Raw genomic sequence first — 23,929 nt, forward strand, 5'->3', positions numbered from 1 at the left:
GCAGAGGACCCAGGTTCGATTCCCAGCACCCACGTGGTGGCTGACAACCATCCATAACTCTAGTTCCAGGGGATTTGATGCCCTCTTTTGACTTCCTCGGGCTTTGCATGACACAGGTGCACTTATACACATGCAAGCAAAAAAATATTTTTAAAAAAATAAAATAAAAATAATAAAAAAGTGGGTTTGTAACTATCAATAAGGCATTGTAGTGCAAAACTGTTAGCACTTATATGAACTATTTATTGTTCTGGTTTTTTTATAAGCTGTGTGAATGCATCATTTTGAAATGACAGGCTTAATTTTGCTGTGGTTTTTGGTTAATGTGTATTATAAGATGAGAAAAAGTACAAATAGTTAGGGATTGCGGTAGAGCACAAACTCAGCGGATACAGACACTGGCTTCTATCCCCAGCACCAAGAGAAAAAAGAAACAAGGAAACGCAACCACAAAAACCGTAGCATTCTACTCAGGTACACTCATTATAGAGAAATGAGGGTCTGTGCTCTGGGGTTTATGATCCCTTCTATTTCTCCAAACATGTCCTCGAATGACTTTTAAGCCTTTTCCATATGAATGATGATGCACCTGTACTTACTTATCTAACTTTTTGTGCCTTATTAGGGAGTAAAAGTGCAAAGATTCAGTCGGGTATATTTGGAAAGGGATCTGCTTATTCACGACACAATGCTGAAAGACTTTTTAAAAAGCTGATATTAGAGAAGATTTTAGATGAAGACTTATATATCAATGCCAATGACCAAGCAATCGCATATGTGATGCTAGGAGCTAAAGCCCAAACCGTGCTAAATGGGCATTTAAAGGTAGGGTATTTTAAATATGTATTTCACTATCTCAGTGAGTGGACAGAATGTTTTATGACAAAGTTTGTTATCTTTCCCAAAGCTTTTGGATACTAAATTTATACATATTTTCTCAGAGGAACATATGATCTTAATTGGAAAATGATCTTAAAATTGAACCAAATTAATATGACATTTGTCAGAATTAATTTAATGGATATTTGGGTCACTAAATCTTCCTGTGTTTATTAAATAAGCATTAATGGACTGACAAGGCGGATCAGTGGGCTAAGGTGCTTGCTGCCAGGCTTCAGGACCTGAGTTCTATCCCCATTACCTACCTGGTCAAAGGAGAGAGGATCAACTCCTAAAAGTTGTCCTCTCACCTCCACATACATGTCTTGCCACACACACAAGGGCACACACATACATGCAAATTAGTTAAATGAGTACATAGCATTTATCAAGAGATTGTCTGGCGGGTTGGAGAGATCCCTGAGCAGGTACGAACATTTGCTGTTCTTCCAGAGGGCCCAGGTTCAGCTCTGATACCCACGTGGCAGCTCACAACTGTCTACACACAGGCATGCAAACACACACAGGCCCTGGAGACTGAAAGATGGAAAATGCAGGGCCCCTACCGTCTACTTAGCAGAAAAGAAAAAGAAATAGAAAGGTCAACCGTGAGTAAAAGTACTTGGCATACAAGCCTCCTGGCCTGAATTTGACCCCCAGAACCCATGTAAAGGTGGAAGGAAAGAACTAACTCCATAGAGTTGTCCTCTGACCTCTACACATTCACTGTGACACAAATGCCCACACACACACACACACACACGCACGCACACACACAAAATAATACAATTTTTAAAGAAATACCAAAGAGTAAAATCACTTAAACACTGAAAAAAGCCTGTCCATGGGTACAAGTGTGCTTCTGCCCTCTCATCTGACCTCTCTCTCTCACTAAGGTGGACTTCATGGAAACAGAAAACTCCAGCAGTATGAAAAAACAGAAAACTTTAGTGGCCAAAGTCTCTCAGAGGGAAGAGGTGGTTAAGAAATGTCTTGGAGAGCTTACAGAGGTCTGCAAATCACTGGGGAAAGTCTTTGGTGTGCATTACTTCAATATCTTTAATACAGCCACACTCAAGAAGCTTGCAGGTAACGGCCTGTCCGCCTTGCTCTTTCATGTTCCACATTCAGGGGCCAGAAGTCCATCTTATGAAAGGGCTTTTTGCATTTTGTCTTTATTAATCTCTGGGTTAAAAACTCAGAGACCCCATTTAAGCTCTTCTTGAGGCAAAAAAAAAAATTGTTTTTTTGTTTTGAGACAGGGTCTCCCTGTAGCCCCAGCTGGCCTGGATTAGCTATGGAGACCAGGCTGGTCTTGAACTCACAGAGATCCGCCTGCCTCTGCCTCCCGAGTGCTGGGATTAAAGGCGTGCACCACCACACCCAGCTTGAGGTAAAAATATTTCAGATAAAAGCCAGGTGCCTGTGGTCCCAGCACTTGGGTGGCAGAGGCAGGCAGATCTCTGTGAGTTCAAGGTCAGCCTGGTCTATAATAGTGAGTTCCAGGACAGCTGGGGCTATAGGGAGACCATGTTTCAAAAAGACCAAAAAAAATTTTTTTAAGATATACAGTTTCAGATATGTGCTGTAATTTTAATTTATGCTTTGCTGTAAAGCTGGATGTTAGAATATGAATAATTGCCATCTATAAAGCCAGATGTCAATTATTTGTGCCGTTTGCCTTCCTCGTGATGCTGAACTATTTCTGTACAACTATCTTTGCAATGAGGAGCTAAACTTATGAAAGAAACTGTCTTCTGCTCCTTTGAATCTGGATCTAAGTAAGTAAAGATATTGCTGTATCTTTAATTAAGAAATACTTGCTGATCTGAGTTATTTCCATAGGCTGAGATAGTCAACCCAGAATTTTAGTAGTAACGTCTCTGGAAAATAAGTTATTCTCCCAGTTGACTGCTGTGTTACCTTTTGTGCTCTTCCTTCATAAAACCTCATAATCATTGCCTCTCTGTTCTGTTCCTTTCCTACCATCAAATCACTTTTGGAACTCAGTTGCCTATGCCTTTGCTTTTCCTTGTGTCATCACTGGCATTCCCGTTTTGGGTTTGGGTTTTTGGGAGTTTAACCCGGGAACCCACATGTGGTAAGCACTAGCTCTACCACTGAGCTACAGCCCCATTATGTTGCCCCATTCTGAGTTACCCATTCTCTTCTAATGGGAGTGCTTTCTTGATGATACCAGAAGGTGTCAACAGAAGGTTGCACATCTCAGTGACAAAAATGTAATACTGCTTCTTCAACTCTAAGCTTCTTTTTTAGGTCATGTAAAGTACTTGGTGTCGCTTGCAAGGAAACTATGAAATGTGGTCATTTCTCAAAGACAATATTAATGCCAGATTGACTCCCCATTTCTCCATCTCACTGCCTTTTTACATCCACAACTTTTTTTGATGTTAATAGTCTGTGTGTACATGCACATGTGTTTGGGGAGGGGGTCATGTGCATATGAATGTATGTGCATGTGTAGAATCCAGAACACAAGTCTCAGTGTATTTTCTCCTCTGGCACCATGCACCTTTTTTTTTTCCCAACAAGGTCCCTCACTAAGACCTGCCTGGGGCTTGCTGATTAGGCTAGGCTAGCTACCCAGGAAGCCTCAGGGATCTCCCTGTCTCCACTTGGGAGATCCAGCACTGAGACTTTAAGCCCAATTTTAACATTAATGCTGGCAACCAAACTCAGACTTTCACGTTGTGTGGCAATACTTTACTGGCTGGGCTATCTTCACACTCCACTAATAGTCTTTTTGATGGCGTTTCATGCAGTTAAACTCACTCTGAGGTACAAGTAACAGTGACTCTGTTGACCTGTTGACAGTATTAATTATTAATGGCTGTAAATTCTCACATGCACAGACAGTAGTAACCACAGGACAGCTGCTGTTTTGGCCAGCAGCAGTTGTAAGATGTGTCTTGACTTCAGAAATGTTAGTTATTTGAAAAAGTATGTGAATTAGAATCAGCAAAAAATGGTAATGACTGTTAACATAGTTTTCTAACTACATTACTTCCAGATATGAGTATGGTCCACATTTTAATCTTTCCAGAACCACCAAAGCTACAACAGCTCTCTAGATAAAATACAACTTCTTTCGAGTGTCTGTGTTTCCATTTGCCTTTCCCACTTTGTCTCCCACTAGTCCCTTTCATACACCTTCTGTTCTGTCCCACAGTCTATCGCTTTCCTCTGAACATGGAATGAGGTGAAAATCACAGATTAAAAAGGATCTGAAATCCACTCTGTTCAAGTCAGAGACATGGGGATTAACACCCTTTTACTCCCCAAAGCCAGCACTCCTGGCCTCTGGAACACATTCAAGCCCCTCCTTAATCTCCAGCACTGCCTCTGGCTCCATACTTGCTTCCTCCTGCAGTGACCACTAAGCTCCCATTTCCACTCTTTCTAATACAGCAGCAGGACTGACCTTTAAATGACAGGCTTTTTCCAGCCATAAGATGGATGTGCCATCTCTGCAGAGGACTCCAAACTGCCCACTTGTTGTCTCATCCCATTGATGGGAAGAGGCACAAGCCAGGGCTGGGGGTGGCAGCAGTGGGGTGGGGTATGCAAGTCTTCAGTGCAGTGCAGGGAAGGAATCAGAGCTAGAAACAGAATGTGGGTGTTCTCAACAAATACAGGGGCATCAGTCTGCAGCTAGACAAATCTTGGCAGTGGGACAGTGGGCAAAAGCTGAGTGTGCTTAAAGTCTGAGCATACAGCACAGGTCCCACCCACTGCGTCCCCCAGACTCTTGGCTGTTTCCCACTCACTGCCTTGGAGTCTATGCCTCTGCTGCTGAAATTGGATGGCAGGTTCTTACCCTCTGGGCCTGTCTGCTGCTTTGGCAGCCTAACTTTGCCTTTTAGAAAACTCCCCATGATGGGGCTAGAGAGATGGTTCAGCAGTTAACAGCACTGACTGCTCTTGCAGAGGACCGGGGTTAGATTCCCAACTCCCTGTTCTGACCTCCCCAGCATTCCGCAACATGGGTGCACTCACATAAACGCAGGCAATACACTCAGACACATAAAATAAAAATAATAAAGGCTGAAGAGATTGCTCAGCGGTTAAGAGCACTGACTGTTCTTGCAGAGGACCCGGATTCAATTCCCAGCACCCACATGGCGGCTATGAACCGTCCTTAACTCCAGCTCCAGGGAATCCAAAGCCCTCTTCTGACCTCCAACTCCATAGCATTGCATGACATGGGTGCACTCACTCACATGCAGGCAATACACTCAGACACATAAAATAAAAATAACAAGGGCCGGGTGTGGTGGTGCACGCCTTTAATCCCAGCACTTGGGAGGCAGAGGCAGGTGAATCTCTGTGAGTTCAAGGCCAGCCTCGTCTACATAGTGTGTTCCAGGACAGCTGGGGCTACAGGGAGACCCTGTCTCAAAAAGACCAAAAAATAAAATAAATAATAATATAGAAAATATTTTTAAAAAAGAAAAAGCTATAAGTCACCGGAGTACAATGTACCAACAAAGGCATTGTGTAAGAATAGTATCAAATGGCCAAGATGTTGGAAAAATCAGAATATTGTGCATCAATATTGAAACATTTAGTTGTCAATATTTAAGACATAAAATTAGTTGTCAATAGAATAATATATAACCATCATATTAAAAAAGAAAAAAGAAAATTCCCCATGAGCCTGGTAGGCAGCAGTAGTTGGTATGTAACAAACATGAACTGAGTGAGCGAGCATGAATTCAGTGGGTTTTCCATGAGTGGTCATTTAAATTCTTAATTTTATGTCCACACACAGAATCTTTATCTTCTGATCCTGAGGTTTTGCTTCAGATTGATGGTGTTACTGAAGACAAGCTGGAAAAATACGGTGCAGAAATGCTTCCAGTATTGCAGAGATACTCAGAGTGGACATTGCCAGGTTCAGTATCCCACCAAACATGTTTTCTAAAAGCCTATTTAATGTTAAGTGATATATCTCACTGAATTAGAATTATGTGGTTGATACTTCCTACACCTTGTCACACTGAAAAGTTCAAATCCTCAGAGCATCCCCCAATGGTGTGGCAGGCACCATACTCTGAGAGAACACTGGTGTTTAGGTCTTCAGGGAAGCCAGTTATTAAGCCTGTTAATGGAGCGCAAATGGGAACCTCTGAGCCTACTCCTTGTTGTTCTGGTAAGGCAAGTGCCCAAGAAGTCACAAGCCCTGAGACCCATCCCAGATCTGCCACCATCTCACTGTGTGATCCTAGGCAGGACACTAGCAACCTCTTTGTGCTTCAGTGTCCTTCTCTGGGGAAGGAATATGTAATCTTAACACACACATTTAAGATAAAATAGAAGAGTGCAGCTTAAATGCTTTAGAAAATGAACATGTCATCGGCATGCTCTTATTATTAGTTGTTGGAAGAGCGTACCCGAGTGAGGGTGTCATTAGCAGAGGTTCCCAAAGGCTGCTTTAGGTCTTTCCTGCAGCACCTCATCACAAGCTCCAGCACTGGGCTGTGGAAGGCATTGGCCAAGGAAAACTGAGAGCAAAGGAGTACTTTGTTGTAGGAAACTGGCAGAAGCCTGCCCTCCACTAACATGCCTGTAGTAAGTTATCACCTCTAGCAGACCTGCCAAGTTCAGTGTTTCCTAGTTCCCTCATGGTCTAGAGTAGAAGAGTCTGATCAAGGCTAATGGAAATGGTGAGCTGGGTGAGAAGGAAGTGTATTTCATTCAGGCTGTCTATCCACAGTGTTTTTCATCCATTAACCAAGTGCTGAAAAGTGAGGTTTTCATAAATTCCTTTATACGGTAATTATTCCATTAAAAGCCATGTCCTGGATATCTTTGACAATGTCTTGGAGGAAGTTATATTTGGTTCATATACTAACTAGTTTGGAAGAAACTTTTGCTGACACAAGTCAAAGCCGCTAAGAGAAGCATCCTGGCAGCATGGTGGACTTTGATGTGCACCCTCTGCCACCATCTTGGCCTGTCAAGAGCTTGGCCTCATCTTCATTATCACCTGTTTTCCAGCTGAGGAGAATGAGGCACCGCAGGGTAGACAGAGCTCTATGCCCTCCTGCCCTTCCAACCAACCAGGATCATTATGTGACCTTAGGGAGGTCTCAGGCTTTGAGGTGCCTTTGATGCAAATAACTATGGCAGCTACTTTCTCCCCTGCAAATGTGAGCTTTCACACAGCCTGTATCCTGCATCATATATAAAGTGATCATAGCAATTAGGCAAAGAAGTAGCTTTTGTCTGTGAAGAATAAAATATGGTTTTGAATTTTCTGGTGAATTTATTTTTTAAAAAAACTATTGTTTAAAGATGAGGTAGAGCATAGTTTGTTGCCTTTATTTATATTGGACTTGCTTTTTCAGCATGTTTAAAATGATGAATACAATTGCCTAACAATTATGCAATAGTCTCTATGCCACTTACCAGGCCTAACTGCACAAAGCAAAATGGACACAGGCTATGTGAAGCAGAACAGGAGCTGAACTGACATCCCAGTTTAGTTAAAGACAATCACGAATGTTTAAGTAATGAATTTTTATTTTCTTTCATTAAAAATAAATTGCCACTGAGTACATTGGAGCTTTTCACAGTAGAAATGTTTGGTTCTTGCTGAGGTGTTGAATCCATGAAACAGCAAGAGCAGCTAGTACTGGCCTGCAAACACATAGTCACCTGTAAATGTCTGCACTTCCTATTTGTAGCTGAGGACAATTCCCCTGGCATAAACCTAGCAGGCAGCAGAGGCACTGGAAGGAGCATGCCGGACGAGCTTGATGAGGGTGCCCCTGTGTCCTCTCACTACTTTGCAAAACAATCCAGAAATGAAAGAAAGAGAAGGAAAATGCCTGTTTCCCAGAGGCCTAAGAGGAGAAGAACTAGTTACGGTGGCTTCAAGGCAAAGGGGTATGTTCTTTGATGTCTTTTATAGCATAGGATGTAAGAGAAGAAAAAACAGAGGGCGTATTACTGCTCTGGTTTGCTTTGAAGCATTTATTAAAATTAGCCTTTCTTTTTTTTTCTTTTTTTTTTTTTTTTTTTTGGTTTTTTTGATGCAGGGTCTCCCTTTAACCCCCCCTTTCTGGGAGCTGGCCTCAAACTCACAGAGATCCACCTGCCTCTGCCTCCCAAGTGCTGGGATTAAAGGTGTGCATCACCACGTCCAGCTATCTAAAATTAGCCATTCTTAAATCATCTCTAGTTAATGCCCTGATGATTGAGGCCTAATCCAAAATAAAAACATTGCCTTAGATTTTTTTAAAAATAATTTAGTTTACAAATCTTCGCCAATTTTGACCCTACCTTGGAATTTTTGTTTGTTTGCTTTTGGATAATTGCTCTTCCTAAGGTAATTTTCCACCGAAGATACAACCCACACACTGAGTAAATAACAGAGGGCTGGGTGTTCTCCAGGCTTTTTTTTTTTTTTTTTTTTTTTTTTTTTTTTAGTCTGCTAGTGCTTGCTACACTACCTCTGTGACTGCAGGATTCTGCAGGCTTCCTTGCTACTTTTTTAAGACAGGGTCCCATGTATCCAAGTCTGGCATTAAACACACTTTATAGCCAAGGATGACTATATAGGTCAAGGATGACTTTATAGCCAAGGATGCCTCTGCCTCCAAAGTGCCACCACGCCCAGTTTATGCAGTGATGGGAATCAAACTCAGGGCTTCCTGCAGTGTAGGCAAGCATTTTACCAGCTGAGCATCATCCATAGAACCTCCCTGCCATTTAGCCCTGAAGACTCAGCCTCCCAGCCTTGGCAGAGTAGCTAAGAGACCACAGTTGGAAAGGCAAAAGCCAGGCAAGCCAGGCTTCTTTAGAAGCTATTTGGTGGCTTTTGTCTTCCCTTCCCTCTGCTTGACTCTGGACTGGGACATGTCTACACAGGGAGGAGCAAGGTGGCAAGGTCTTGGCAGCTTGCTTTCTGTCATTGGACTATGTCCAACAACCCCTTTCTCCCAACCTCTGCCAGGAGCCCTCCACCTTCTGCCTTGTGTATATGCCTTCAGTGTGGAGTGTGTGATCCCCAAATAACTGCATATTATAACAGAATTGCTTAGAAAAAGGAAAACAAGGCTGCAGTCAACTTTTGCAAGCTGTTGTGTTTGCTTTTGCAGTTTTTCCTTCTGGGTGATAAAAAACAAGATTGAGTCGGGTGAGAGAAAGGAAGGTGATGTTACCAAATTGTCATTTCTTGTTAAATCCATAAACAAACTTCTTCCATGTGCTAATCTCTCTGCCAGAGCACAGAAATTAAAGGCATTCATAAATGTTGCTTTAATTTTGTGGTTTTTAGTGCGCAAGTGACCATCAGATATTCTTCAGTGAGGACATTTTCTCATTTCCTTCATTTACTGCTCTCCCTTGGGAAATACTTCCTCAGTCACTAACAGCACGAGACCTTAAAAGGCTTCTGTTCTGGTTCAACCCCTCGGGTTTAGGATGGGGAAACTGGCCTGGCTGAGTGGGAAGGTTTCGCCTAAGGGCCAGCCTAGCCGGGTCAGTTTCAGAGGTGGGATTGGCTGCTGGCCTGCCAGGGCTGCTCCAAGCACTTTCACTTCTGCATGTCTGTGGGCACTCCTTGAAAATGTGGGCGAGCTGTCATTTGGCTTTTGCTTGTTAGAAGAAAGCAGACCACATGATACTGTTCCTTGCTGCTGGCTCCTTTATTTCATTTTCACAGCATTTGTTTGTGAGAATGAAGCTCTTGCTCTGTCACCTAGAATCTAATTTAGTAAGTAGTAAAACTCATACTTAAGCCCAGAGTGATGGGCCATGCCTACAATCCCAACACCTGGGATATGGGAGGCAGAAAATGAGAGTTCAAGGTAATCCTTGGCTACATATTGACATGAGACCAGTCTGGGCTAGAGGAGACCCTGGCTCAGAAAACAAACAAAAACAACCTCATAGTGTCCCAAACCAGTGCCAGTTTCCAGGGTAAGCTGTAATTAGCCTGTGTTCAAGAAGGAACTCTCCTTTAATGCTCACTGGCTGGAACTAGTCAGCTCGTAACACTTTTCACCACAACAGACTCACCTCTTCATATCTGCCCCGGTCCTCTTGGTTCCCACAGCCCACCCTGAGAGGTTTCCATCACCCAACCTGCCCACCATGCAGTGAAAGAAAGCCTGGGGCTCTTTGCCAGAGCCCCTCTCCCTCCAACAGACCCTTGGGCCTCACATTTCCAGGATGGCACACAATGAACTAGGTGTGTTCTGGGCTTTCTGAGTGGGAGGAAAATGGATGGCCCCTTGAAATGGAGGCTGCTGTTGGCAGATTCTTTCTGTAAATCAACATAAACAGCAGGTTTTTGCTTAGGGCTTAATTTCTCAGCAGGAAATCAGCATAGGGAAACTTCAGGCTGCTTCTCTGCCAGACCTGCAGAGAAACTGCCTTCCCTCCAGCAAAGGTTTCAAATGCTGAAAAACTCTTTACCCAGCCCCACCAGAATGCCATTGCCCAGAGCCTGGGATCCTAGGAGGCCCCTGACTACCCTGGGCTCTTGAACCGATCGATGGTGGTCCTCACTGGGCTGGCACTACTTCAGGAGAGGCTTGTGGGGGTGCTGCTACCTGCTGTCATTGTAAACAAGCTGGCAGGATGGTTTGCTTTGTGTTTTATTAGGGGAAGAACACTTATCTTCAGGTCAGCAAGAGAAGTGCAGGCCTAGGCCCAACTCAGCTCAGGCCACCATATAGTCTCTCTGGTTGAAAGAGGCACCAAGTGGGAGGAGATTGCTGGCACGTCTTTGGGTATAGCTGGGGGAGCTGCTGGCTGCATGGCCCTGACACATGCCAGACCACTGCATGAGGCAGCTCAGCCTTCCCCAGGGAGCCATGTCTGTAGCCTTCCTGAGACTAGTATGACTAGAGAGAGCCACACAAGGGCTCTGCCCATAAAGCTGCCCATAAAGCTGCTCAGTCAGGACTGTGCCAGTGCAATAATTCTAGGGTGTCTGGTGGCCAGAGATTTGAGAACTTTTATTTTTAAAAGATGTTTCACTTCCTTTATTTAGTCAGAATAGATCCAGAGGATTCTGACGATAGGCTATGGAAGGTGTGTCGGGAGAGAGGGTCTGTAGTTGGTGACAGGCCACACAATTAAGAAGCAATCCTTGACAATTTAGAAAACCAAATTCAGGGCAACTTTGTGTGGTGGGCAACAATCCTTTATTTGTGGAGGGGTAAAGAAACACCCTCCCCACAGGGTTTCTAGACAGAAAATGCAGACAAATAGAAGACCAAGGAAAATTACGGTTGTTCTCCTAGCACGTTAACAGACAGGGACTGTTAACTTGGTTTCATACAGTTTTAATTTTCTTTTTTCTGTCCCATTTTAGGGGGTCTACCACGTGCACAAAAATGTCTTCTAAAAGTAAATCCTCTGGTGTAATTGGATCCAGCTCAGCCTCACATGGTTCTCAAGCAACATCGGGAGCCAGTAGAAAATTGGGGATTATGGCTCCACCAAAGCCTATAAATAGAGCGTTCCTCAGGCCGGCGTATGCGTTTTCCTAACAGTCCTCTCAGTGTACATAGATCTTCTTGTTTGTCACCATCTGACCATCTGTGACTATAAAGCTGTTAATCTTGTTACACCATTTGAGATTTTTACTCCTATCTATTAATATTTAAATGTGTGCTTGGATTGATAGTTCTTATTTTTAAATAAACACTTTCATTTGAGTAGCATGTTTTGCTGCCATTGCATGTGCGGTGGCCATTGTTTCTGGCACATCGGAAGCAGCGCTGAAACATCTACTCCAGAGTGTAATATGAAACCCTGAAGCCAGAAGAAAAGGAACACAGGCCACTGTGAACCTGCAGAGCTCTTACAAGAGGCAGCCTCAACAAAAGCAAAAGACAAATGACAAAAAATAGAAGAGAAGATATTATATAACAGTCTTCATACTATACAAAGAATACTTATAAATCATTAAGAAAAAGCACAGGAGACAACAGAAAAAAGGCTGCGTGGATAGGCTTATCTCAGAGGCTGTCAGATCCCCTGGAACTGGAGTTAACAGACCGTTGTTAGATGCCATGTGGGTGCTGAGATTCAAATCCGGGTCTTCTGCAAGAACAGCCAGTGTTCTTAACTGCTGAGCCATCTCTCCAGCTCCCAGAGGTGCCATTCTTTTGCCTGTTGAATTGTCCATCAAGCTGGAGATGCTGTCATAAAGCTAATGATCCCACTGACTCCACTGGCCCAGGAGTTCAGGGTCAGCCTGGGAAACAGAGGCATGATCTTTTTCTTTCTTTTTTTTTTTTTTTTTTAATTTTTATTTTATGTGTATACATGTATTGCCTGCATGTAGATAAGTGCATCCATGTCATGCAATGCCTGCAGAGGTCAGAAGAAACTGTCGGATCCTCTGGGACTGGAGTTACGGACAGTTGTTAGCTGCCATGTGGGTGCTGGGATTCGAACCTGGGTCTTCTGCAAGAACAACCAGTGTTCTTAACCACTGAGACATGATCTTTTAAAACTAAAACAAAAAACTTGTCCATACTGGATGAAAATAGCCAGATAGGTTTCGTTAGCAAGAATATATTAAATATTGGTGTCCCCTCTGTTTGTACTTTGTGTGATGTCTCACCCCTTGACTTCACTCAGGAGGAGGGAACTAGAAGCACTGCCTGTGCCAGAGGTGTTACCTTTGACTACAGGCCACTGTCTATCAGGACTGGGTGGGCATACCTACACTGAGAGGTTACCTACTTCCTGCTACCTCAACTGCCACCTGGGGCCTTCAACTCTGTTTACTGGAGAAACTGGCCAGATGAGCTGGCTGTGGGCTGTTTGCTTAATAGAACTGGCAAGCAGTGATCCTAGTTAAGGATGAAGAGGGAATGGAAGACCAAGTAGCCAGGGGTACCTGGAGAGCTGTGGGTCCAACAAAACCCCAGAATTCCCTGAGTTGGCAGCAAGGGCCCATCCAGTTGGACTGCTGCTGCCTTTTGTATCTCAAGGGAATCTGCACCAGGCCAGGAAGATAGGAGTTTAAGGTCATCCTCAGCTATGTAGTGAATTCATCCCCATCATGGGCCACATGAGACCCCATTTCAAAAAAAAAAAACGGGCGTGGGTGGTGCATGCCTTTAATTCCAGCATTCAGGAGATGGAGGCATGTGAGATCAAGGCCAGTGGAGGCTTCGGGGAGACTGTCTCAAAAACAAAAAAGGACAATGCAGCTCACCCAGCCTCTGCCACTTGTTAGATCCTGGACAAATGTGATCCAGGCTTCACGTTAATCTCAGGAAAAAAAAAAAAAGTCTAGGTTGGAATAGGCTCTTTCTCCAGGCCCAGGAGCAGGCAGAGAAAGTACATTCCAACCTGGCCTCCAGTCTGACCAGATAGCCCAGGAAATGCCCCTTCTGTATGGGCAACCCCAGAGGGAAGAAGCAGGTAGGCAAACAGGTGACAGGATAGCTGCTCTAGGCTAGGCCCTGATGGGGATGCTCTGCACAGGACCACCTGGGGAAGGCAGGAAACAGGTCAACCAGGAAAGGTCCACCCTGGGACCTTCCCCCTCCCCTAGGTACAGGAGAGCCTCAGAAGGTCTCCCCCATTTCTACCAGCACCCCGCGACCTCTCTGTCTTGTGCATATTCCCATGAGGCCCTCATATTCCCGAGAGCTGTTAGGTGAGCCCTTGCTCACCTCAGAGACAAGTGACCCTCAATGACCTCAAGAGGAACAGGAGCATGGAGACTCTGCCAAAGCAGCCCAGGAGTTCAGTAATGCAGTCCACTCACCCTCCATCAGCCCTGGGAAGCAGCACATCATAATATCCTTGTTCTATGTAGAAAGCAGAATTCGGAAAGGTTATGTAACTTGCCAAAACCCACACAGCTAGGAAATGTGGTAAGTAGGGTAGCATGGTCTCCATTTGCCTGGAGAGTCCCAGTTTGCATCTGTTGTCCCCATGTAATTAACACAGCTCCCTTTCATTCTCAAAAGTGTCAGTTAAGACAATAAATTATATGCAATCCAGGTCTGTGTGCTCAAGAATCTCTGTCCTTTCCCTAGACAATCCCACATCCTCTCCCAGCCCCATTTTTCCAAAGCCTCAGGGGCCACCTGCTCTGACCTGTTCAGCAGGCCCCAGGGACAGGCAGCCTGCAGAATCGACCAGCATAGCCGAGCTGCAGCTTTTCCCCACAAGAGGAAGTGGGGGCTGTGGCCCAGGGCCCCTGCTCTTGAGAAACTGCTGTGCCTCCACCTCCCACAGCAGCCTGGAGCTGCTCTGAGCCACCCGGCCCACCCTATCCTTAGAAGGCTCCAGAAGCCCAGGCCTGGCTCTTCCCCCAGCTCCACAACTGCCAGGGACTGCCATAGGCCTCCCAGTGCTGCTCCCACTCTGGCTGAGGTCTCTAGACAGAGAAATCATGGCCTGGGGGTGCAATGTGGGAGCCTGGGCAGAAACCCCACAGAGCTCTGACAACCTCTTGCTCAGCCACCACAGTCCCTAGTGGCCTCCCAGCTGGGGTTCAAAGAGACAGGCCAGTACACAGCAGGGTCCACACCCTGGCTGGGCCTCTCATGGTGCTGTGGTTGCAGAGCTCTCAGGTCCTGGGTGCTCTGAGCCAAGGGCCCAATTTCTGCAGCTGTGCAGAGCAAACCAAAATAGTGGGGACCAGCCCCCAACCCCAGTCCTTGCAAGTTTCAATTTCCAGAACACATTCTCTCCTCTATACCTCCCGGTTCCTCAGCTAGTTGTCCCCTGTTGACAGGCATGGAGAGAGGGAACAAGATCCTCAGTGTAGCTTTCCAACTCTGGCCGGGTGAAATGACTCCCGCAAAGAAGGGTGGTGGGAAGAAGGGTCGTTCTGCCATCAACGAGGTGGTGACCTGGGAACACACCATCAACATTCACAAACACATCTATGGAGTGGGCTTCAAGAAATGTGCCCCTCAGGCATGCAAATCCAGAAATTTGCCGTGATGGAGATGGGTACTTCAGATGTGCACGTTGATGCTGGGCTCAACAAAGCTGTCTGGGCCAAAGGAATAAGCAATGTTCCATATCGTATCCGTGTTCGTTGGTCCAGAAAACATAATGAGGATGAGGGTTTTCCAAACAAGCTGTATACTTTGGTAACCTATGTCCCTGATACCACATTCAAAAATCTACAGACTCTCAATGTGGATGAGAACTAACTGCTGAGAGTCAAAGTTATAAAAGTGAAAAAAAAAAAGCCTCAGTGTCCAGCCAGGCATGGTGGCATACTTTAATTCCAGCACTTACTTGAGAAGCAGAAGGGTCCTCTGCAAGAGCAGCCAATGCTCATTAACCACTGAGCCACATCTCTGGTTCCTACACACAAGTTTTTAAGTGACTGAAATTAAATGGTTTTTAAGCATTACTCATACCTGGGAGGGTAACATGCCTATAACCCCTACACTGGGAAGCCTGAGGTGGGGAATAGGGAATTTGAGTCCAACCTGGGCTATATAGTGAGGCTCTGTCTCAAAGAAAAAGAAGTGATTATGGTGGCCATTCATGCTGCTTTGGCGATGATCAGGATAACAGGAGACAGGACACAAAGCCAGAACTTGAGTTCACACAGTCCCAGAGAGGGTGAGGCATCCCACCCACCCCCACCCCCCATGTGGGACCTGGGCCTGGGTCCCTGAATCCAGCCAGATGTATACACTGCAGTTTAGTTTGGGGACCAACAGGAAGGTGCCAGGATGATGCTCTGATGGCTCCTAGGCTGAGATCTACTCAGGGCAAGGAGTTCATCCCAGAGGACCTCGACTAGTTAGCCAAGTTCCCCCATTTATTGTATCGTTTATCACATACTTAGATTTGTACAATCCCCAGCATCTGCTTCCAGCTCCCTTTTCTATCCCATACACCTGCAGATTATCTACATGTAAGGAAAGCTCTGTGAGGCATGGAGAGGATAGGAGTGCAAACCTTGTCATTGGATGCCACCTGCACAGAGCTTCCAATCCCAGCAGGGAAGGCAGCAGTTGGGAACAGTGAGTCCACTGCTGTAACAGCTGATTCGGCAGTCTATGAGGGTCAGAGGGTCTGCATTTCTTACAGACTTCCTGGTCTGTTGCTACAGTTGTAGGCTGAAGAAAGGGCAGAGGTGAGCCCTCAGCAAATATGGGTAAGTATTTAGAAATTTAGCTTTGTAAACTTGGCCAAGGCATTCTCCTCTCTGTATAACCCAGGCTGGTCTCCAGCCCGTGGGCTCAAATGATCCCCCTGCCTCAGTCTCCCAAGCCCTGGGACTACAGGTGCACACTGTGACACCTGGATCCCCACCTCTACTTTCATCCTTGATTTCACAGTTATAAAAAGAAGACATTCACCAAGTGTGGTGGCACACGCCTTTAATCCCAGCACTTGGGAGGCAGAGGCAGGTGGATCTTTGTGAGTTCGAAGCCAGCCTGTTCTACATAGTGAGTTCCAGGACAGCTGGGGCTACAGGGAGACCCTGTCTCAAAAAGACCAAAAAAAAAAAACATTCACCAGGCATGGTAGCTCCCTCTCACTTGTAATCCCAACACTTGAGAAGCTGAGACAGGTTTCCCATGAGTTCCAAGCCAATCTGGACTATGTAAGGAGTTCCAGACCATCCTGTGCTACAGAGTGAGACCATCTCAAAATAAAAACAAAAAAAGCTTTCTTTTCCATTGTGGCTGTTTATGATCTCCCAAGTCCCTCCAAGTACATCTTAAAGAGACTTGGCCACGAGGAGCAAAAACACCACTCCCAGCATGCACTTTGTAGAGTGTACTGGAGGCAAAGGAAACTCCTTGAAAACTGTGGCAGCAAGTGTGAGTTGACATTTCCCAGGCCTTGCCAGCCTGTGAGGTCAAATGAGGGCACATCCCCACCTAGATCCACCCAGGAGCAGAGCTGTCTCTCTGCTGGCCCAGGCAATGCTGTTCGTGATACGGTCTGCTGAGGACTCCTGGACAGGCGCCTTAGGCACCAATGGGAGACAGAGGCTTTCTACAAATGAGAATTGCAGTATTTGCTTAGAGCTCTCTGCTTAGGACCCAACAGGATCTACCCAGCGAGGCTAGGAACAGACAGGTCTCAACAGGAGGCAGCCCAACCTCCCCTACAATTTTTTTAGGAAGAAAATGGCTCTAGTCTCAAATTTCTTAGGGTTAAAGGCCACTTTTGCCACATACTGTGTGACCTTGAGTAAGCTGTTTAATTTATCTGTGCCTCAGATCAGAACAGCATAGCCCTGTGGTAGAGATTGTTCTGAGGTCTGACAAGATAATGTGAGCTCAGTTGTTGGTACAGTGCTGGGCACTTGCTGAACTTGAACCATCATTACAGCATAGCACATAGACCCATGCTATGTATGCTGTCTGCTGTATAAAAGTTGACTGGCAAATAAACTGGAAGTCACTCTCACCCAGTGGCTCAGCTATCTCCATCTTTATGAAATTGCTGTGGAATTGCCGGGTGTGGTGGAGGCAGAGGCAGGCAGATCTTTGTGAGTTCAAGGCCATCCTGGTCTACATAATGATTTCCAGGCCAGCTGGGACTATAGGGCAGCCCTGTCTCAAAAAGGCCCAAAAAGAAATTGCTGTGAAACAAGCCTTGAGGTATAGCTCAATGCTGGAGTATATGCTTAGCCTACATGAGGTTCTAAGCTTTCTCCAGCACCAAAAATAAGTAAATGCCTCTCTCAGGCATGGCCACATCCAGGTACCCAAAATAAGCACCCAGATTCTAGAGTTCTGGAGGTTGGCAGAACAGGTAGATAGCACCCAGTAATATTGAAGGTTACCATCCAGTAAGGACCCCCCAGAAGATCCAGTGATGGGTGTCAGAGGTGCACCAACTCTAAAGCGTATTATTTGTGTGCCAGCAAATTTATGGGGGAGGGACCACAGCTGTCAAAGGGGTCAGTACCCCCAACAGGTTAAGAGACCATGCTTCGGAGAAGCATGGCTACCTACCATAGCCACTCCTGTCTGAAGCCACTATGCTGGGACAAAGATGGAAGCTGCCCCTTCCCTGAGAGCCAGGTCCTCCACACAGCAGGAAACAAAAAATGCTAAGCTTATCAGGAGTGAGGCCCAGAACAATGGTATATTAGAATGTTAGCTAGTTGGGAGCTGTCCAGAGCCTGCTGCGTAGATAAGCCCAGGAGAGGCAGGGTGAAGGACCTGCCTCACCAAAGACTGGGAAGGCAAATGATAGGGCCGTGGGGCAGCAGGGCAGGGGAGGAGGCTCATGCACTGTTCTTACAACTCAGACATGCACAGCAAGATGTGGTGGGCCGGCAGAGTCCAGCTCTCGTTATCTGTCCCTCTGCCTCTCTGAGCTCGACTTCCTTACTTGCAAATAGTATCCCAAAGGAAGTGGTGACCACTTACCCCCCCTCCTCGCCCCCCCATGCCACACTGAAGAGCCTAAAGGCCCTGGCTTGTGACCAATGCCTTCAAGGCTGGCTTCCCCTTTGTGTAAAGCAGACTTGCACTTCCTCCTATGAGTTTCTGGGTCTGATGGACCATCAAAGTCAAGGTCACAGAGACCACCATCACCACACACACACACACACACACACACACACACACACACACACACACCAGGCTTTCGTGTCTAAATGTGATTCCAGAGCAGCTCTGTGAAAGCTTGACCCAAGGTCATGTCTCTGTTCACAGTGGCTATCAGCACCTTCGTTTGGCAAGTGCTGTGCAAAGAAGGCTGAGACAGCAATACACAGTGTCCTGGAGGATGGAGATGGGGTGCAAAAAGAGGAGGGGAAATTTAGCAGAGAAATGGCCCAAAGAGAAATGAAATTACAGCTTTGGGGTGAACAGAGATTCCCTTCCCGTTTCCTCTCAAGTTTCAGTATGATATTTGTTACCTGAGGGTGGATCTCTTTCAAGCTCCACTGTGTCACCATCACTGGGCTTCCCGTTGGCTACCTTCTCACCGTCACATGCCTTGTCACCCACAGCTGGGGGCTCAAGGTTCCTTTCTTCCCTCTTTCAGAGCTGTGACCACGGAGCCACCTGGGCCATGAAAGACACAAAGGGTAGGCAGAATCTGCAGGGCCACCTCATGTCACGAGACAAGCTGCATCGTGTGACCTCTAGATAGGACAGAGTGAGAGCAGAGCCAAGGGCTGACACCCAGGACACCTTGACCAAACCACCCTGTCCAGTTCGGTCACCCTCTCATTGTCCAAACTTCTGCTCTAGGCAGATTTGAGGCCCTCCCAGAAAAGGCCAGAACCAACCCCCTGTCCAGCTACGCCCCAGACTGCACACTTTCTCCATGCTGCTCGCTCACCTGGACCGCTCACCCAGCTGCCCAAGGTCCCCACCAAGCCCCCAGCTGGGAGCAGCAGGGAATGAGCAAGGGGTGGGGAGGAGGAGTCACTTGCCTCTGGGAGGATTGGCATTGGCTATGGGCCTCCTGATCTGGCCCACAGGTAAAGCTCACAACCAAAGTCTCCCAGAAGAAGCCCATAACTGTTTCCTCTGTGTGTCTTGTCTTTCACTAGAAAGCAAATGGCCTGGGTGTGAGTCAGCAGTCCTCAGCCCAGGCCTGCACACCCACATCACCTGGGTAGGCAAGGTTCCACCCAGACCCTTAGAGCACAGTCTGAGGAAGGGAAGTCAAGCTTGGGGACCTGCTTTTAGAAGAGGCTGCGGGAGGAGTTCAGACTGAAACAGCAGGCCCAGGGAAGGCACAGACTAAGGGGACTTCTGCCCATATCTGACAAAAAGGGCAACCATGACAAATTTCAGGGACAATGAGCCCACAAACCAAGAAGGCAGCCCAACCTCTGTTGAAATGCCTCCAGAGCCCATCTCTAGGGCATAGGGCAGCTTTGGTTGGGAGTGAACACAGTCTTGGGTGGGCAGAACCATCCTGGACACAGGGCATTTAAAGGATGAGGGAAGGAAACCTGTGGTCCCTGCCAGGGATGCCTTAGCCAAGCCAAGCCCAGCTCTGCATGCAGGCTACCAAAAAGCAGACCAGAAGTCTCCTGCTTCTCAAAACTCCTTTTGCGGGGACAACAGAAGGAGGTTGGGGCAGGGTCTCACTATGTAGTTCAGGCTGGCCTCAAACTGCAGATTCCGGCCTCAGCCTCACCATACTGGGAATCATAACCATGAGCCACTATGCCCAGCTTTTGAAATTGTCCTGAGGGCCAGACAGGCAGGTACCAGTGTCAGAACAAGTGTCTGGAAAGGTTGGCTAACAGGAGCAAGAAGACAAGTACTTGCACGAGAGCCATACCTCAAGTGGCGCACCAGGGAAGGGAATCACATGAGGGTGTGGGCTGAGCAAAGGGACCACAGGCCACTTCCTGGAAACCAGTTCCTCAGGGCAGAGCAAAGCTGCTAAGAATAGCAACTAGATGGCAAGAAGGGACACCCAAAGAAAACGTGCAGGGGTGGGGTGCGCTGAGGACCCCATAGAGCTGTTGCCTCTGTCTGGAAGGCACAGGATGGCAGGGGGAAGGAACTCAAAAGAGCAATGAATTAAGAGGAAAAATGGCAAACAACCCGAAATTAGAGAGAAGAGGCCCATTCCAGAGCCCAGCCCTTCAGCACAGGGTCACTGGACTCTATGAAGAAGATTCTCCAACAGCCAAATCCCAAAACACAAAGCTGGGGTGAAGCTCGTGCTTAGATCATGTCAGGCCTGGGTTTGGCTGACGTGGTTACTCACTATGAAGTCCAGCCTGGCTGAAAATTCATAGCAATCCTCCTGCCTCAGCCTCCTGAGTGCTGAGATCACAGACATGTGCCACTATATCTGGCTTACCGTGTGTGTGTAGATCAGTTCACACACGCATGTGTTGGTCCTCAGCTCCCACTTTGTTTGAGAGAGTGTCTCAGGCAGCTGACCTGAGAGCTTCCAGAGATCCTGTCTCTGCCCCCATCTCACCATAGGTACACTGGGACTACAGATGTCCATGACTGTGTCCAGCTCTATGTGGTTCTGGGGATTGGAACTGAGGTCCTTATGCTTGCCAATAAACACTTCACCCTATTTCCCCAGTTCCTAATCTTTTTTTGGTCTTTTTGAGACAGGGTCTCCCTGTAGCCCCAGCTGACCTGGTACTCAATATGTAGACCAGGCTGGCCTCGAACTCACAGAGATCCGCCTGCCTCTGCCTCCTGAGTGCTGGGATTAAAGGCGTGTGCCACTACTCCCGGCCTGTTTTTTTTTTTTAATGTATATGAAGAGTATTTTGCCTGCATGTATGTATGTATGTGCACTATAGAAATGCCTTGTGCCTAGAAAGAACAAAAGAGTGTGCCAGGTCTCCTGGAACTGGAGTTACAGATGATTGTGAGCCACAATCAGCATGCTGGGAACAGAACCCAGGTTCTCTGCAAGAGCAGCCAGTGCTCTTAATCACTGAGTCATCTCTCCAGCCCACCTAAACTTTTTAAGAATAAACTGGTCCTGAAGCACATTCTTTTAATTCCAGTACTTGGGAGGTAGAGGCAGGTGAATCTTTAAGATTGAGGCCAGCTTGGTCTACCTAGCAAGTTCCAGGTCAGCTGGTGCTACATAGTAAGACCCTGTGTCAAAAATAAAATAATAAACTAAAAAATAAAGAAGAGCTGGGCGTGGTGGTGCACGCCTTTAATCCCAGCACTCAGGAGGCAGAGGCAGGCGGATCTCCGTGAGTTCGAGGCCAGCCTGGTCTCCATGGTAAATCCAGGACAGCTGGGGCTACAGGGAGACCCTGTCTCAAAAAGACCAAAAATAAATAAATAAATAAAATAAAGAAGAATACACTTCCTGCACACAGGAGGAAAAATAAGTCATGTCCCCAGTAAGGGGAGAAAGAAATCAATTTGAGAATTTAATTGAATTTAAGGCGGGTGTTCTAGTTTGTTTTCTGTTGCTGTGACAAACACTGCAATCAAAAGCAACTTAGGGACAGAAAAGTTATATTTCAGCTTAAACTTTAGGTACCAGTCCACCACTGAGGGAAGTCAGAGCAGGAACCAGAAGCAGAAACCATGGAAGACAGCTGCTTACTGGCTTGCCCTCTCCGGCCCATGCTCAGCAGGCTTTCCCACACAGCCAGAACCCAGGTTGGTAGAGATGCATTGCCCACAGTGGGCTGGACCTTCCCAAATCAATTAGCAAGAAAATGCCCCACAGACATGCCCACAGACCAATCTGATCTAGGCAATTCTTCAGTCCTTCTCTATTCCCAGGTAATTCTAGTTTGTATCAAGTTGGCAATAAAAACTAACCAGTACAGTAAGCCTTGCTAACTAGTTAGTTCACGGCTACATAGCCAAGTTGGGAAAGTGCTTGCTTAGCATGTATAAAACTCTGGGTTTATCCCCCCACACCACATAAAACCCAGTATGATGGTGCATGCCTGTAATTCTAGCACTTGGAAAGTGGAGGCAGAAGGATCAGGAGCAGGCTATAAGTTTGAGATGTGACTGTGCTACATGAGACCTGCCTGGGAGAGGGGGGGATGCTTGGATAAAATGCTTCCCGTTCAAGCATGAAGATACATTCAGATCCCCAGCACCCACCTAAATCCCAAGCCTATGTGACAGGTTTCCTGTAACCCCATCACTGCCTATAAGCTTTGTACTCTGAAAAGGGATCCTTGGAGCAACCTGACTATCCAGACTAGCTGAATTGGTGAAGTCGAGGTTTAAGGAGACCCTGCATCCATGCATAAGTTGAGAGGAGTCAATGAAAACATTAACCTCTGGCCTGCACACACATGTGCACCACCCACCATACTTACAAACATATGTAAACGTGCATACACCACATACACACACACACACACACACACACACACACACATACACACAGGAGAAGCAAAAGAGCTTTTCTACAGCATTCAGAACCAGAGGACAAGGAAGTTGAGTCTTCAAAGTTGTGTTAGAGGGCCAAGAATACTACACCCAGTGAAGTTGTTCAGATTTACAGAGAACATAGAAAAGGTCAGAGAAAATAGCCCTTTTTGGAAGTAAGACCAAAACCACTCAGCAATGAAATCAAGCTAACCATTTAAAAGGGTGCTTTTTTTCAGTAGTAAAATCATGACTCTCAAACAAATAAAAAATGAACACATGTCAAAAATTTTATTTAACTCGTTAAGTAATTAAGGGATGAATAATATATGACAGCTGGTTCGAAGGAAAATTGGAACGCACACATGTAGGCAAAGGAAGAATGTGGAATAGATTTACAGATCTATTCAAAGTTGACCAACACCCACAGGGCAGCAGGGATGACTGCATGAACACATTCCATTGGGCACAATTCATTTGCACTTCTGTGAAAAGATGCTCTGTATCACTGCCAAGTTTCCACAACTTAGGTTTGATGATGACACAGGTATCCTAAAGAATTAGGTAACTAGAGCTGAGAGTTAACTAGGCAGGCAACTAGGCTCCAAGGTGGAGTACTTGCCCAACTCGTGTTAAGTCCTGGGTCCCGTCCCTAGCACACTGAATGAAAGAGGGGGTGGGGCAAGCTAGCTAAAGACTGAGGGCATGGCTACAGTACATGTGCAGCATGTGTTGAGGCCAAACTTTCTAAAATAAAATAAAATTAGAAGTTGGGTAGGTAAGGGAGACAGGACATGGGAGAGGGCTAGCCATCCTCTTCATTCCACAAAATGATCCTGCTCTAAGCAAACATTGACTCTTTTTAAAAATATTTTATTTATTATTTTTATTTTATGTGTATGAATGTATTGCCTTCGTGTATGGTAAGTGCACCTGTGTTGTGCAATGCTTCAGAGCTCAGAAGAGGGCTTCAAATTCCCTTGGAACTGGAGTTAAGGTCGGTTTGTAGCCACCATGTGGGTGCTGAGAATCAAACCCGGGTCCTCTGCAAGAGCAGTCAGTGCTCTTAACCGCTGAGCCGCCTCTCCAGCCCCGCAAACATTGACTCTTTTTCTCTAAACAGAGACTCCTCATGTAGACCAGGCTAACCTTAAACTGCCATCCTCCTGCCTCAGCCTCTCAAAGACTATAATGACAGCACACAACATCATACCTAGCTTCCAATGTCTTTTGTGTGTATGAGT

At 46.3% G+C, this 23,929-nt stretch overlaps 1 protein-coding gene and 1 pseudogene across 4 annotated transcripts in view; both read left to right on the forward strand.

The window, feature by feature from the left end:
- The window catches only part of Blm (BLM RecQ like helicase), a 113,485-nt gene extending 101,340 nt beyond the window's left edge, over nucleotides 1-12,145 (forward strand). For 3 of the 4 annotated variants that reach the window (XM_008852772.3, XM_029555976.1, XM_029555978.1), the window contains 5 exons: nucleotides 626-825; nucleotides 1,776-1,968; nucleotides 5,672-5,794; nucleotides 7,590-7,791; nucleotides 11,231-12,145. In XM_008852772.3, coding sequence (XP_008850994.1) covers nucleotides 626-825; nucleotides 1,776-1,968; nucleotides 5,672-5,794; nucleotides 7,590-7,791; nucleotides 11,231-11,408 — 896 coding nt within the window. In that variant the 3' untranslated portion in view covers nucleotides 11,409-12,145. The remainder of the gene's footprint in view (nucleotides 1-625; nucleotides 826-1,775; nucleotides 1,969-5,671; nucleotides 5,795-7,589; nucleotides 7,792-11,230) is intronic. The other variant, XM_029555977.1, reaches the window with a different exon arrangement.
- A 2,513-nt stretch (nucleotides 12,146-14,658) lies between these two features.
- On the forward strand, nucleotides 14,659-15,053 carry LOC108491754 (annotated as a pseudogene).
- Nucleotides 15,054-23,929: the final 8,876 nt, after the last annotated feature.

Source organism: Nannospalax galili, unplaced genomic scaffold (assembly GCF_000622305.1).
Source record: "Nannospalax galili isolate Female #2095 unplaced genomic scaffold, S.galili_v1.0 scaffold185, whole genome shotgun sequence".
Classification (NCBI taxonomy): Eukaryota; Metazoa; Chordata; class Mammalia; order Rodentia; family Spalacidae; genus Nannospalax; species Nannospalax galili.